This window comes from Stegostoma tigrinum, unplaced genomic scaffold, assembly GCF_030684315.1.
Source record: "Stegostoma tigrinum isolate sSteTig4 unplaced genomic scaffold, sSteTig4.hap1 scaffold_307, whole genome shotgun sequence".
In the NCBI taxonomy this organism is placed as follows: domain Eukaryota; kingdom Metazoa; phylum Chordata; class Chondrichthyes; order Orectolobiformes; family Stegostomatidae; genus Stegostoma; species Stegostoma tigrinum.
In genome coordinates this window covers 126,160-140,921 of record NW_026728235.1, presented here as the reverse complement: position 1 = coordinate 140,921, position 14,762 = coordinate 126,160, and the positions used below count along the sequence as shown (strand labels likewise).

At 48.8% G+C, this 14,762-nt stretch overlaps 1 protein-coding gene across 1 annotated transcript; it reads left to right on the top strand.

The window, feature by feature from the left end:
• Positions 1-2,236: 2,236 nt before the first annotated feature.
• On the top strand, positions 2,237-14,499 carry LOC125447972 (prolactin-releasing peptide receptor-like). Its single transcript, XM_059643878.1, has 4 exons — positions 2,237-2,299; positions 4,574-4,609; positions 6,406-6,770; positions 13,826-14,499. The coding sequence occupies exons 1-4, from the start codon at positions 2,237-2,239 to the stop codon at positions 14,457-14,459; spliced, it is 1,098 nt and encodes a 365-aa protein (XP_059499861.1). The 3' UTR covers positions 14,460-14,499.
• The last annotated feature ends 263 nt before the right edge of the window (positions 14,500-14,762 follow it).

Genomic DNA, 14,762 nt, shown 5'->3' with positions numbered 1-14,762 from the left:
ATAGACCTCCTCCCACCCACCCTCCTACAAAAATTCCATCCCCTATTCCCAATTCCTCCGCCTCCGCCGCATCTGCTCCCACGATAAGACATTCCACTCCCGCACATCCCAGATGTCCAAGTTCTTCAAGGACCGCAACTTTCCCCCCACAGTGATCGAGAACGCCCTTGACCGCGTCTCCCGCAACACATCCCTCACACCCCGCTCCCGCCAAACCGCCCAAAGAGGATCCCCCTCGTTCTCACACACCACCCCACCAACCTCCGGATACAACGCATCATCCTCCGACACTTCCGCCATCTACAATCCGACCCACCACCCAAGACATTTTTCCATCCCCACCCCTGTCTGCTTTCCGGAGAGACCACTCTCTCTGTGACTCCCTTGTTCGCTCCACACTGCCCTCCCACCCCACCACACACGGCACTTTCCCCCGCAACTGCAGGAAATGCTACACTTGCCGCCACACCTCCTCCCTCACCCCTATCCCAGGCCCCAAGATGACATTCCACATTAAGCAGAGGTTCACCTGCACATCTGCCAATGTGGTATAATGCATCCACTGTACCCGGTGTGGCTTCCTCTACATTGGGGAAACCAAGCGGAGGCTTGGAGACCGCTTTGCAGAACACCTCCGCTCAGTTCGCAACAAACAACTGCACCTCCCAGTCGCAAACCATTTCAACTCCCCCTCCCATTCTTTAGATGACATGTCCATCATGGGCCTCCTGCAGTGCCACAATGATGCCACCCGAAGGTTGCAGGAACAGCAACTCATATTCCACCTGGGAACCCTGCAGCCTAATGGTATCAATGTGGACTTCACCAGTTTCAAATTCTCCCCTTCCCCCACCGCATCCCTAAACCAGCCCAGTTCGTCCCTCACCCCACTGCACCACACAACCAGCCCAGCTCTTCCCCTCCACCCACTGCATCCCAAAACCAGTCCAACCTGTCTCTGCCTCCCTAACCTGTTCTTCCTCTCACCCATCCCTTCCTCCCACCCCAAGCCGCACCCCCATCTACCTACTAACCTCATCCCACCTCCTTGACCTGTCCGTCTTCCCTGGACTGACCTATCCGCTCCCTACCTCCCCACCTATACCCTCTCCACCTATCTTCTTTTCTCTCCATCTTCGGTCCGCCTCCCCCTCTCTCCCTATTTATTCCAGAACCCTCACCCCATCCCCCTCTCTGATGAAGGGTCTAGGGCCGAAACGTCAGCTTTTGTGCTCCTGAGATGCTGCTGGGCCTGCTCTGTTCATCCAGCCTCACATTTTATTATCTTATATTACACTGAGTATAAGAGTTGGGATGACACATTTTGGCTGTGCAGGACATTGGTTAGGGCCACTTTTGGAATACTGCATTCATCTCTGGTCTTTGTGCTATGGGAAAGGTGTTGTTAAATTTGAAAGCGTGCATAAAAGAATACAAGTTTTGGAGGGTTTGAGCTACAGGGAGACGCTGAATAGGCTGGGGCTATTTTCCCTGGAGTGTTGGAGGCTGAGGGGTGGCCTTATAGAGGTTTATAAAATCATGAGGGGCACAGATATGGTAAATAGACAAGGTCTTTTCCCTGGGGATAGGTGAGTCCAAAACTAAAGGGTGTAGATTTAAGGTGAGAGGGGAAACTTTTTTACACAGAGGGCAGCGTGTATCTAGAAAGAGCTGCCAGAGGAAATGGTGGGGGCTGGTACAATGACAACATTTCAAAGGCATCTGGATGGGTATATGGATACGAAGGGTTTAGAGGGATACGGGCCAAATGCTGGTAAATGGGACTAGATTAATTTCGGATACCTGGTCGGCACAGACAGGTTGGACTAACGCGTGTTTCTGCGCTGTGGCTCTAAAAATCCACGTCCCCATAGTTAGCCATCCGTGGTGAGTTTGCCACCGCTGAAGGATGAAACAGGCCTAGCAGGCAGGAGGAACAGCTCCTGCTGCGATTGTTCACATTCTTTACATTAAATCAACCTCTGTGAGTTCAGCAGCCTGACCTAACAGGTAGACTTGTGCCAGGTGCCTGGTATCCAATCATCCCTCGCAACGCTGGCATTCGCAATTTACTCAGACCCAGTGTCCTGATAATGCATTCTGCAGGCTGTGAGAATGTAAATTCAGCCACCCTCAGGACCAGTGTGAGCTCTGAGCGATAACTAAAACACCCCCTGCTCTCACTTGACTTGTTAGCTTGCCGTTGGTATGCAGCTGGTGTACTGCTGCATAAAACATGGCTGTGTCAGTCAACTCGAGGGAGAAAAACTGGCTTTCTATCCTCCCGCAGTTGCTGGTGGTTTGGTCGGGGGGGTGAATTCACACCCCGTGGCCCCTTCCTCAATCCTCCGTCTGTCAGCCTGGGTCAGTCATTTGACTGAGAGAAAAGATCAGGGGATTGTTGTGTTTGATGGCCTCCATCACCTTTTCAGGCTGAGAATTCCAAATCCTCACAGGTCTGAGTGGAATCTTTACTGGTGATTTCAAATCCAGAACCTCTGCTTATCGATCCCGAGGGTATAATTTATTTCGCCCTTGATTGAAGCCTCGCATCCACTTGACTCCCCTCCATTCAAAACCAGAAACCTAGTCCAGACTCTCCTCAGAATCGAGATTCCCTCAGCCTGGGAAACCCTGCTCTTGAGGATCTCCCCTGAAGGCTCTAGCCCAGAACTGTTCGCAAAACTCCAGCAAAGGCCTAACCCGCTGTTCATAATTTCTAACCCTTCATTCTTTCTTTCCCCTTTGCAAATCTGATGCTTTCTTTCAAGAAAAACAATTGATTTGCCACAACAAATCAACCTCATGGACTTCTCCCTGTTAACTGTCAGCTCTATTTAAAAACTAAGCCATTCTTGCAGTTGGCTCTTTTTCCCATTTGTCCTTCGAAGCAAATCCTCCTCACGTTCCTCCATGCCAAGCTCTGTCTGTTCTCTCAGGGAGTGTGCGTGTCACATCCAGCGAGACTGATGCTTATTACCCATCCTTCACTGTCCCCCTGCCTCCTTCTTCACCCCCAACCCTACCTGGGAGGGCACTGAAGAGCCGACCACAATTACCGCGGGTCTGGAGTCACGTGTAGGCCGGACCAGGTAAGGACGGCAAATCTCCTTCCTCAGATGTGTTTTTATGAGAATTCATCTCAGCCGTCATGGTCACCGACGCGAGTAAATCCTTTCAATTCCAGACCTTTCTTTTAAAAAAAGTGCAAATTTCAATCCTGCATGTTGCTGTGGTGAGATCTGAACCTGCACCCTGGTGTGTGTTCCTGTACACTAGGCCAGAGACTGTACCGCTACATCACTGTCCCCTTCTGCTGGGTTTCCTTTTCACTTCCCTATTTGGTTACCTCCTCTAGCCAATCTGACTTCATTTTGCTTCCCATTATCTAAGGCAGCTATAGCCCTATAACGCTACTGTCCCATGAAGTTGAGATAACGGGGGCGGGGGGTGGTTTAATGCTAGGGTCAGGTGAGACTGAGAACAACAGAACCTTTATGGTGACCTCAGCCAGGCCAGGAATTGAACCTATGCTGTTGGTGTCACTCAGCACCTCAGACCAGCCGTCCAGCCAACTGAGCTAAGCAGCCCTTTAAACCCATCGACTGTGGGAATAGTTGGCCCTGTAAAGGCGTTGCCTGGTGCATCTTCACACAATACCTTGCAGAATTGGAAATGGTGCTTTGCAACTCATCCAGAGGGTATGGGCCTGCACTTGATCCCTTTCCCACCATCCATAATTACCCACCTTGAGAAGGTAGTGGTGAGACACCTTCTTGAACCATTGCAGTCAAGGAGGCCCTTAAACCCATCGAGTTCGCTTTGACCCTCTTAAGAGAATCCCATTCTGACCCAGGACCCCTACCCAATCTTCATAAACCTGGCATTTCCCACAACTAATCCATCTAGTCTGCGCATCCATGCATAATAGGGGACAATTTAGCATGGCCAATCCACCTAACCTGCACATCTTCGGACGGTGGGAGGAAACTGGAGCACCTAGAGAAAACCCAAGCAGACACAGGGCAAGAATGCACAAAGTCCGCATCGACGGTCACCCAAGGATGGAACTGAATTTGAGACCCTGACACTGTGAGGCAGCAGGGCTAACCACTGAGCCACCATCCACTGCGGTATAGGGACTCTCACACGGTGCTGTTAGGGAAGGAGTTCCAGGATTTGCAACACAGCCACATCCAAAGCAATGGTGAAACTTTCTAGACACTTTCTCCCTGATGGTTCAGTGTGGGAGATGAACGCTGGGGTTCCAAACTCAGAAAGTGAAAGCACGGGACGTCATGTTAAGATTGTACAGGATGTTGGTGAGGCCTCTTCTGGAGCACTGTGTCCAGTTCTAGTTGCCCCATAATAGGAAGGATATTATTAAGCTGGAGAGGACTCAGAAAAGATTTACCAGGATGTTGCCGGGACTGGAAAGTTTGAATTCTAAGGAGAGACTGGATAGGCTGGGACTTTTTTCACTGGAGTGTAGGAGGTTGAGGGGTGACCTTATAGCGGTTTAAAAAATCATGAGGGTCATGGATAGTGGTAATGGTAGGTGTCTCTTCTCTAGTATGGGCTTTTCAAGACTAGGGGACACATTTTTAAGGTGAGAGGAGAGAGATCTAAAAAAGACACGAGGGCCAATTTTTTTACACTGAGTGTGGTTTGTGTGTGGAATGAACTTCCTGAGGAAGCTGTGGATGTGGGTACAATTACAACATTTAAAAGACATTTGGGTGAGGACACAAATTTGAAAGATTTGGAGGGGATAGGGGCCAAGTGTAGGCAAATGGGACTAGTTTCATTCAGAATTATGATCAGCATGAACTGGTTGGGCCGAAGGGTCTGTTTCTGTGCCGCATGACTTTATGAGACCGAGAGGGATGCAAGAAAGGGTAGGGAACAGGGGTGGGACAGGTGCGGGAGACAAAGTTGGTGGGACGCTGGTGTTGTGTAAGAACAGGGAGCCTTTAAAGCTTGAGAAATCCTTCCTGGGGGTTTGTATTCATGTGAGGTGGGGAGGATTTGCTTACAGCAGTCTGATGGCGTGTGAGCGTGCGGGATTGGAGGAAGACGTACTCATGACCAACAGAGGGGGCTAATCATTCGCTATTTATTATGAGCAGGGATCCTAAGCTTCAGAAGAAGGCACAGGCATTACCGAACACAAGGGTAAGAGCTTCTCCAGCCAGCCTCCTCTGAGGGAGAGCAGGATCCTGGCATCGCTCAATCTGATCTGTGAGGAGAGGGAAATTGCTCAGTTTGTAAGTTAATTGACTTCTGTATATGTTCTGTCGTGCTGAAATATTCCGGGGGGGAAAGCAAACAGCAGCTTGCATGCACACTTCGCAATAGAGAGCACAGTTCAAGGCACGGGTACCACGCAAATGCACCGCTGTCCGTGCGATGGCTGGAATTAAATCCAGTTTCAATTTAAGCTGAAGAGTAAATTGAAATTGATGATTGATTTCGTAAATGAGAAACCCACCCCCAAAACAAAAATCCTGAGTCCTCACATTAACTGACAAACATTCAGTCAATAAATATCCATATTATTTGAATTTGCTATTTTGGGACAAGTTTCAAAATTATGTTTGCGATGAATATTAATGTGTTGGTTAGATAGTTTCTCAATGATTCATAAAGGCTTTTCTTATCCACCCAAATTAAAAGTGATTGCCTGTTGAAATCAGCTTTCTCAGAAGCTGTGGATGTAGGTTGAAATTCAATAAGAGAAAACAGAGATTATGAATAGTTATGAAAGCAGTAGGGTGTAAATATTGAGTGGGACTGATACATCAATAGCCTCATTGAACAGGAGACCTGATTCAGGTTAACAAAAAAGGGCTGTGTCACATTGAAAATGAATTCCAGATTAGCCCAAAGCTTATTGATTTTGGTTTTAATTCCAGACCCCCAGCTCCCTGACCCCACTGTTAATATTTTAAATCTTCAGAAAATGTCCCTCCCTCTAACTTCCAAAGAGCAATCTCTTCCTTCTCCCTTGTTTATGCAGGAGACTGAATGGAGTTTTAATATTTCATCTAAATAAGAACCGGGGTAGAGAGAGAGAGGGAGAGAGAGAGAGAAAGCAAGAGCGAGCTACAAAGGAAGAGACCTGTCACTACACAGAGGAGAGAAAGCAGGAAGGACTCTTCAGAAACGACTCACTGGTACAAGCGAGACCTCAGATTGTTGAATCTTGCTCTCAGGTCGGGGAAAGCACGAAGAAAATATTCAGTCCCCTGCTGTCACAGAAATCCAAATATTACAACCCGTCAGTTCTGAGTATTCAAGAAGCCTGTGGTAACTGACCACAGGGACAGGGGGGTGGCTGCGGTCATGTTGTCCATATCGACAGAGAGCTGGAGCATGTACCCTGCAAACATCACCAGCAATCAGATTGCATTGACAGACGGTGCCAACAGCTCCTCGCAGTTCACTGGCGTTGAGTTGCTGCAGTCGTTCAAGCCCCTCATCATTCCCTGCTACGTGTTGGTGGTGTTTGTCGGCATCGTCGGCAACTACCTGCTTCTCTACGTCATCTGCAAGACCAAGAAGATGCACAATGTCACCAACTTCTTCATCGGCAATCTGGCCTTCTCCGACATGCTGATGTGTGCCACCTGCGTGCCCTTCACCCTGGCGTATGCCTTCCACCCGCGCGGCTGGATCTTCGGCAAGTTCATGTGCTACTTTGTCTTCTTGATGCAGCCGGTGACGGTCTACGTGTCCGTATTCACGCTCACCGCCATCGCTGTGGACAGGTAAAGGCGGCTTTTAACCCTTGAGACCTCCCCCCTCCCAACCCTCACCCTCAGCACCATGTCGCCTGAAATAGCTGGACTCCTGGCCCTAAAACAGTAAGAGCAGATATGGGCCATTCAGCCCATCAAGTCTGTTCTGCCATCCCACAAGGTCGTGGCTGATCTAATCATCCTCAATCTTTTTCTGTATTCATTCAAGGGGTTTGGGCTAGGCCGGCCTTCACTGTCCATCCCTGATGGGTCAGAGGGCAGTCAAGACTCAACCACATTGCTATGGGTCTGGATTCACATATGGTCCAGGTAAGGATGGCAGTTTCCGTGAACCAGATGAAATTTTCCGACAATCATCAGTGGCTTCGTGGGCATCATTAGACTCTTAATTCCAAACATTTATTGAATTCAAATTCCACTATCTGCCATGGCAGGATTTGAACCTAAAGGACATTATTTGGGTCTCTGGATCAACAATCCAGTGATAATACCACTCAGCAATCATTTCTCCTTTCCTGCCTTTTCCCCGTCTCACTTGATTCCTTTTCCTGATTAAAAATCTAGCTTGGCGTTGAAAATGCTTAATGACCCAGCCTCGACAGCCCTCTGTGGTAAAGAATTCCACAGGTTCACTGCCCTCAGAGAGAAGAAATTCCTCCGCAACTCCTAACCCTGAGATTACACCCTCTAGTCCGAGACTCTCCCATGAGGGGAAACAACCTTTCTACATCTCCCCCTCTGTCAAATCCTCTTAAGAATCTTGCACGCTTCAATCAGGTCTCTTTTCATTTGCTATAAATGGATGAGGTATGTGTGTGTGTATGTCTGTGTGAATGTACCAAACTGATCGACATGACCTTCTGAGTTGGTTAGACTGATCAAAATCCAGAATTCTCCAAACGCAGGGAGAGCAAAACCCATTTTGGTGCAGGATTATAGGGTTTTACTGGGGTTTCCCGGAGAGGTGTGTGATACACCAAAGTGGTTGACATGTTGATTTGTTCAATGAAAACGTAGCCACCATAATCCCCCCATTCAATGTAAAAATCAACCCCACAACTTTGGTCCAATGGACAAATGTCCCAAACAATAAGTCAAGGCTCAACTCAACCTACTCAACCATTCCTCACAAGACAGTCCCTCGTACCCGGGATCAATCCAGTGAACCTTCACAGGACTGCCTGCAATGCTAGTCCATCTTTCCTTAGATAACGGAACCAAAACTGTTCACAGTTATGCAAGCCGTCATCTGAATAGTGCCTTGTATAGTTTTAGCAAGACCTCCTTATTTTCATTCCCTTTGAAATAATAATGGCCATTCCATTATGGCTTCTCCTGAACTTGGCAGGCTAGCGCTGCTATTGGCCACCACCAACACTCAGTCGCAGCAGTGTATACCATCTACAAGATGCACTGCAGCAATTCACCAAGGCTCCTTAGACAGCACCTTCCAAACCCACGACCACTCCCATCTAGAAGGACGAGGACAGCAGATACCACCCCTTGCCTCCAAGCTACACACCATCTTGACTCGGAAATATATCGGCCGTTCCCTCATCCTACAGTTCGTATAGCTCACCCTTCCTTCCTTGATTATTGCTACGTCAAAATCTTGGAACTCCCTCCCGAGCAGCACAGGATCTGCACTGCACCAGATGGACTGTAGCTGCTCATCACCACCTTCTCAAAATCCTGACAGGGTAGGTGGGCACGGAGAGGGGGATCCTTGATCCAGGGGACACGGTCTCAGAAATGAGAGAGAGAGGCCTTTTAGGAATGAAACCAAGAGGAACTTCCTCACTTGAACACTGGTGAATATTTGGAATTCTTCAACCCAGTATGTGGTGGAGGCTTTGTCACTGAAAATATTCAAGGCTGACATTGATTGGTTTTCAGATATTTCTATGGGGGGGCAGTGCAGGGGAAATGGCTTTGAGAGAGAAGGTCAGCTGTGGTCTAGTCAATTTGTGGAGCTGGCTGACTGGCCTCCTACTGATTTGATTTCCTCTGTTCACGGTCAGGAATAGTGTTTGCAAACACGATGAGGAGCGCAAACATATTCTGAGAGCTGTTCACTTGTCTTTAGGCTGGAATTTTAACAGTCGATTTGATGGACGAAGCTGACAAATGTGTTTAAATTGGAGCAAGTTCCATCTTCAAACAGATGCAGAGACAGATTAATGTCTGAAAGCGAAAATCACAGCAGACGTTTTTTTTAACTTGACTAACATGCCATCTCTACGCACTAATGATGGCTGAGTGTATAATTATGTTGCCAGTGACTAAGTAATTTTTCCTTCCTGCTGTGACAATGCGAGATTCAATTATAACGAGGTTAAAGTGGTCCTGTCAGTCTGCCATTGATCCTCTCAGGGTTAAAAGCTTCACCCATTTATTGAAGTGCACCAACTGCTCTCCAGATGCTGGAGATACAGCGGTGTGGCAGTGCAGCTGGCATAGAACTAAATGGCTCCCAAGACCGGGACAGAGGAGTTCAGACCTGCCCCACGGAAGTTGTAAGTCATCAGTTTCACCTCAATTAGAGTAGCGTGACCAACTCTGAGTTCTGCTGCTTGGGAAAGATGTGTAGATTTTGTTGGGGGGGGGCGGGGGGATTTATGGTTGAGAGATATGGACTGTATGCCACTGGTTTATAGACGAGAGAACGTTAGAATACCAGGGACTGAAGCAGAAGTAGGTCATTCAGCCCTACCCCTCAAGGCTGCCCCATCATTCACTCAGGGCTGATTTGCCCCAGGGCCACGAGTCCCAACTCCCCAATATTTCAAAATCTGTCACCCTCCACTTTAAGTACTGCCAGTGATCTAGACTCCACAAGTTCCAGGCATTCATGGTCCTTTTGGGGAAAGAAATTCCTTCGCATGTCAGTTTTAATTCTGTAATGTTCCAACATTTACCCTGTCAAATCCCTTAGGACCTTGCATGTTTCAATCAGATCGCTCTTCGTTCTTCTAAACTCTAATGAATGAACTGCGTAGCTGCCCTTGATAAGTTGACCCCTTTATCCCATGAATTGGTCTCATGAGCCTCTTTTGAACTTCCTGCAATGCCAGCTGATCTGTTCTTGAACATGGGGAACCGAAACTGCAAACACTCCTCTCGATGTGGCCTCACCAGCACCTTGCGCATTTGTCACCAATCCCCTACCAATAAAGGCCAAAATTCCACTTTGCCTTTCTCATTACTTGCTGCCAAGTTGATGTTTCAGGCACAATTGCACCCAGATCTCTCTGTCCTGCTCTCATTTGGAGTCTCCCTCCTTTTTAAATAACAGTCTGCCTTTTGATTCTTCAATTCAAAGTGAATGAGTTGACCATTTCCTACATTAAACTCCGTCAGCCAGGTTTTCACCCACTCACCACACATCCCCGTCCATATCCCATTGCACATTCCTCACATCCTCATCAGAGCCTTCAGTCACGTGGACAGATTGGGAAATTGTCTTCAGATTTTACAATGTGAATATTGATAAAGATGCGTTCATTAAACAAAGCAACCAGGTCATTGTAAAATCACATCTCTTCTTCATCTGACATCCTTTACACAGGCACCACCAACCACCCCGCCAAGTCCCAACACCGATGTGACCACCTCTCCATTTCATTGAAATGGCCCGTCCAGTGCTAGACCCCTGCAAGAGCAACTCAGCTAACTCAATTCAATGTACCCCCAAAACATTCTTCTGGCAATATTGCAGTGTTTTCTGCTAGGTTTGATGGTGAGGGAAATGGGTCTTCTGTTGTCTCTTCAAAGTCTCAGCCCTCTCGAGCAAAAATCTTTATTCACCACCGTACGGTCAACGGGAGCTCAGAATGTCCCCTTGGTGAGACTTCCCGCCAACTCAGTAGTGCCATGTAACGCCATCATTCAGTCATGGTCCTATCCACTCACGTGATTAAATCGTTGATCCCGAGAGAACACTCTGGGTCCGAATCGCTCGCTGCACTCGGGAAAGGAGTTTTCACCACCTTGCTGCTGTGCCATTTGCCAATCACCATCTTGTTTGCAGACCGTTCTCCAGTCTCCACGCCATCTGTCTTGAGTCCCCCTACACCGTGCTTTGTTCCACAGCTTAGCGGTGATGGGACGTGCACTGACTGGGCCATTTGGAGACAAGGGGTTCACTGAAGTCCTGTATCTCTTCCTGTGGTGAGGTACAAACACACCTCCCAATGTCAGGGAGTCATATAGATGTACAGCAAGGAAACAGACCCTTCGGCCCAACCTGTCCGTGCCAACCAGATAGCGTCAATTAAACGAGTCCCATTTGATAGCATTTGACTCATATCTCTCTAAAGGCTTCCTATTCACGTACACATCCAGATGTCTTTTAAATGTTGTCATTGCACCAGCCTCCACCACTTCCTCTGGCAGCTCATTCCACACACGCACCACCCTCTGCATGAAAACATTGCCCCTCAGGTCCCTGAAAAATCTTTTCCCTGTCACCTCACCTATGCCCTCTAATTTTGGACTCCCCTAGCCTGGGGAAAAGGCTATTCACTGTAGCCATGGCCCTCATGCCTTTATAAAACTCTATAAAGTCACCCCTCAGCCTCCAACGCTCCAGGCCTATTCAGACTCTTTGTGTAGGGCAAACTATCCAACACGAGCAACATCCTTTTCTGAGCCCTTTCAAGTTTAACAACATCTTTCCCATAGCAGGGAGACCGGAATTGAACACAGTATTCCAAAAGGGGCCCTAACCAATGTCCTGTATAGCCATAACATGACCCTCCCAACTCCTACACTCAATGCACTGACCAATAAAGGCACTCTCATTTTACTTCCCCCTCCTTTATTTATTCTTGCATGGGGGGGAATCATAGGTAAGGCTGGCAGTGACACTAATTGCTCCTAGAACTGAGTGGGGGAGGCAGAGGGAAGTTAAATATTGGCTGGAGTCATATGTAGCCCCTGACCATAAGGGGACGGAGGGTGAATTTCCCTCCCTGAGGGCCAGTAGTGAACGTGATGGGTTTTCCTTTTAATAGTCACCTATTAATTCTGGTGCAATTTTTGTTTTCATCAAAACTAAAACCAAATGGAGAACTTGGCCAGCGGTGGTATTTGAACCTATGCCTGCTACAGCCTGGTGACGTTAGCATCACAACATTCTTTTGGCTCCACTGAGCCAAGTGGCCAGTTCTTGGTCAGTCCCACACACCCCTGTGGCCTAAAAAAATACCCAAACCATCCGTCCTCTATCCAAGAATGGGAGGTTGGGGGGAGGGGGTTTCTTCCCCACTCTGCACGGGGTTGGGGGGAATGTTGCAGCCAGATAAAGCTGTGTGCTGCCGAAGGTTTCCCCGATGCCTGGGAACTTTCAGGAAGGTCCTGAAACTCCTGGTTTGGTGTCAAGCGAGGGAAGCTACTGGGCACAGGGCTATCTATGAGTTGTATCCTCGAGCAGATGGTTTTCAGCCAATGTTCACATTGGAGCATGTGGTTTAAGGAGCAAGGGGAGGCCACTCACATTATAGCCCTATACAAGGGGCGGCCCACCTGATGGCAGCCCGAAACACCCAGTAGTATGCTGAATCCTTCATGGATCAAACATCTGCCGGAACACAGCCTTCAGTTTCAGTCAGCGAATCAGGACTTTGCTGCTGGTTCTGGGGAGAGAACCTCAGGGAGGCACAGAGAGAGAGACAAGAGAGGCAGAGAGACAGAAAGGGAAAAAATATATACTTCTCATCTCTGTCTTAAATGGGGGAGCCCTACTTTTCAAACATGTGCCCCGTCGGTTCTGGATTGCACTCCTATTTCTGACAGGTCTTTTTTTCCCCTTTCACAGGATGAGGGTGTGGCTGACTGGGCAGCATTTATTGCCCATCCCTAATTAAAACCCCAGTTAACAGTCAACCACATTGCAGTGGGTCCGGAGTCACATGTAGGCCAGACCAGGTAAAGATGGCAGTTTCCACCCCTAAAGAACATTAGTGAACCAGATGGGTTCTTCCAACAATTGGTAATGGATTCATGGTTATCACTAGACTCTTATTTCCAGATATTTATTGACATCAAATTCCACCATCCGCTGTGGCAGGATTCAAACCCTGGTCCCCAGCACATTATCTGGTTTCTGGATTAACAGTCCAGCAATAATACCACTAGGCTATCTCCTCCCCTTACACTCTTGGAACTCTATTCCTCATCAAATCACCGCCAGTTCTTCAAACCACACAGTCTGACCTGCTCAACTGCAAACCCCCTGTCACCCCTGAAACCTCTTAGCTACTCCAGTCATGATGGTGAGACCATAAAACCTGCAGGAGCAGGAGCAGGCCATTCGATGAGAATTGTGGCTAATATGATGGTCCTCAACTCCCACTTTCCCTTGTAACCATTGATTCCCCTTCCTGATTAAAAACCTGTCTCGGCCTTGACACGCCTTGGAGAGAAGAAATTTCTGCTCGAGCCTGTCTTCAATGGGTGAACCCTTACTCCTAGATTACACCCTCTGGTCCTGGACTCTCCCACAAGGGGAAACCAGCTCCCCACCTCTATCCTATCAAGTCCCCTAAGAATATTGTACATTTTGATAAGGTCGCCTCTCATTTTTCTGAACTTCAGAGGCCCAATCTGTCCCTCTATGATTAAGGAGGCGATGGCCCAGTGGTATTAGCGCTAGGCTGATAATCCAGAGACTGCAATAATTACCAAGTGACCCAGGTTCAAATCCTGCCACAGCAGATGGTAGAACTTGAATTCAATAAAAAAAATCTGGAATTAAGAGTCTAATAATGACTGTGAATCTATTGCCCAATTGTTAGGAAAGCCCCATCTAGTTCACCAATGTCCTTTAGGGAAGGAAACTGTCATCCTTACCCAGTCTGCTCTACATGTGACTCCACACCCACAGCAATGTGGTTGCCTCTTAACAGCCCTCTGGGCAATTAGGGATGGGCAATAAATGCTGCCTAGCGTGAAAGAATAAAGGGAAAAAATGGGGTCACGGTAAACACGAAGCTTCGCCAACACCCCCTGCCTGAATGAGTTTTTGCCAACAATGAGAGCTGCCTCTGTCTTTGACCCGACAGGTATTATGCCACGGTGCACCCGCTGAGGAAGCGCATCTCCATCGGCACCTGCACCTATATCTTGGCCGGGGTCTGGCTCGTTTCGTGCGCCTTGGCAGCTCCGGCCCTCGCCCACACCTTCCACATCCGGTTCCAGGATCAGGACCTGACCATCTGCGAGGAGTTCTGGATGGGGTTGGAGAGGCAGCACTTGGCATACGCCTACAGCACCCTGATCATCACCTATATCCTGCCGCTATCGGCCGTCTCGCTGTCCTACTTGCGCATCACCCTCAAGCTGAAGAAGAGGGTTGTGCCAGGCAATGCCACGCATGGCCAGGAGCGATGGGAGAAGGCCAGGCGCAAAAAGATCTTCCGGCTCCTGGTGCTGGTGGTGGCTGCGTTCGGGACCTGCTGGCTGCCGCTGCATGTCTTCAACATCATCCGGGACATCGACATCAGCCTGATCGACAAGGACTACTTCAACTTGGTCCAGCTCCTGTGCCACTGCGTCGCCATGACATCGGCCTGCTGCAACCCCTTCCTCTACGCCTGGCTCCATGACCGCTTCCGGGCCGAGCTGAAAAAGATGTTCGCCTGCAGGAGAAAGATCGCGCCCGCCAACAACTGCATCGCTGTCAGTGTCGTGCTGTAGGGCTCCCTTTTGCGGGAGAGGTGGGTGGCGGGGCTGAGGAGGGAAGACGGAGTGAGTGGGGTTGGTTAGACCACCAGCTGAGAGGGCACACCCCCTTCCAGAACAGGCAGGGAGGGGTTGGGTTTTGGGTGAGGAATGATTTCTCACCAGCCAGACCAGCTGGTCGTCCTCAGCTAGGCGTTGCCTGTTGTTAAAAGGGAAGGGGGGGGGCGATCCTTTATCATTTGAGGGTGTGGGAGTCTCCTCGGAGATGGAGGCAGAGGAGTACTGATGGGTAAGAGTAACTCCCCTCCCCTCCACCCC

Coding starts and splice junctions, on each gene's coding strand:
- LOC125447972 (XM_059643878.1), top strand. CDS start 2,237: ATGGCTGTGTCAGTCAACTCGAGGGAGAAAAACTGGCTTTCTATCCTC. Junction 4,610..6,405: donor CTAGGGGACACATTTTTAAG/GTGAGAGGAGAG, acceptor ACCAGCAATCAG/ATTGCATTGACAGACGGTGC. Junction 6,771..13,825: donor ACCGCCATCGCTGTGGACAG/GTAAAGGCGGCT, acceptor TTGACCCGACAG/GTATTATGCCACGGTGCACC.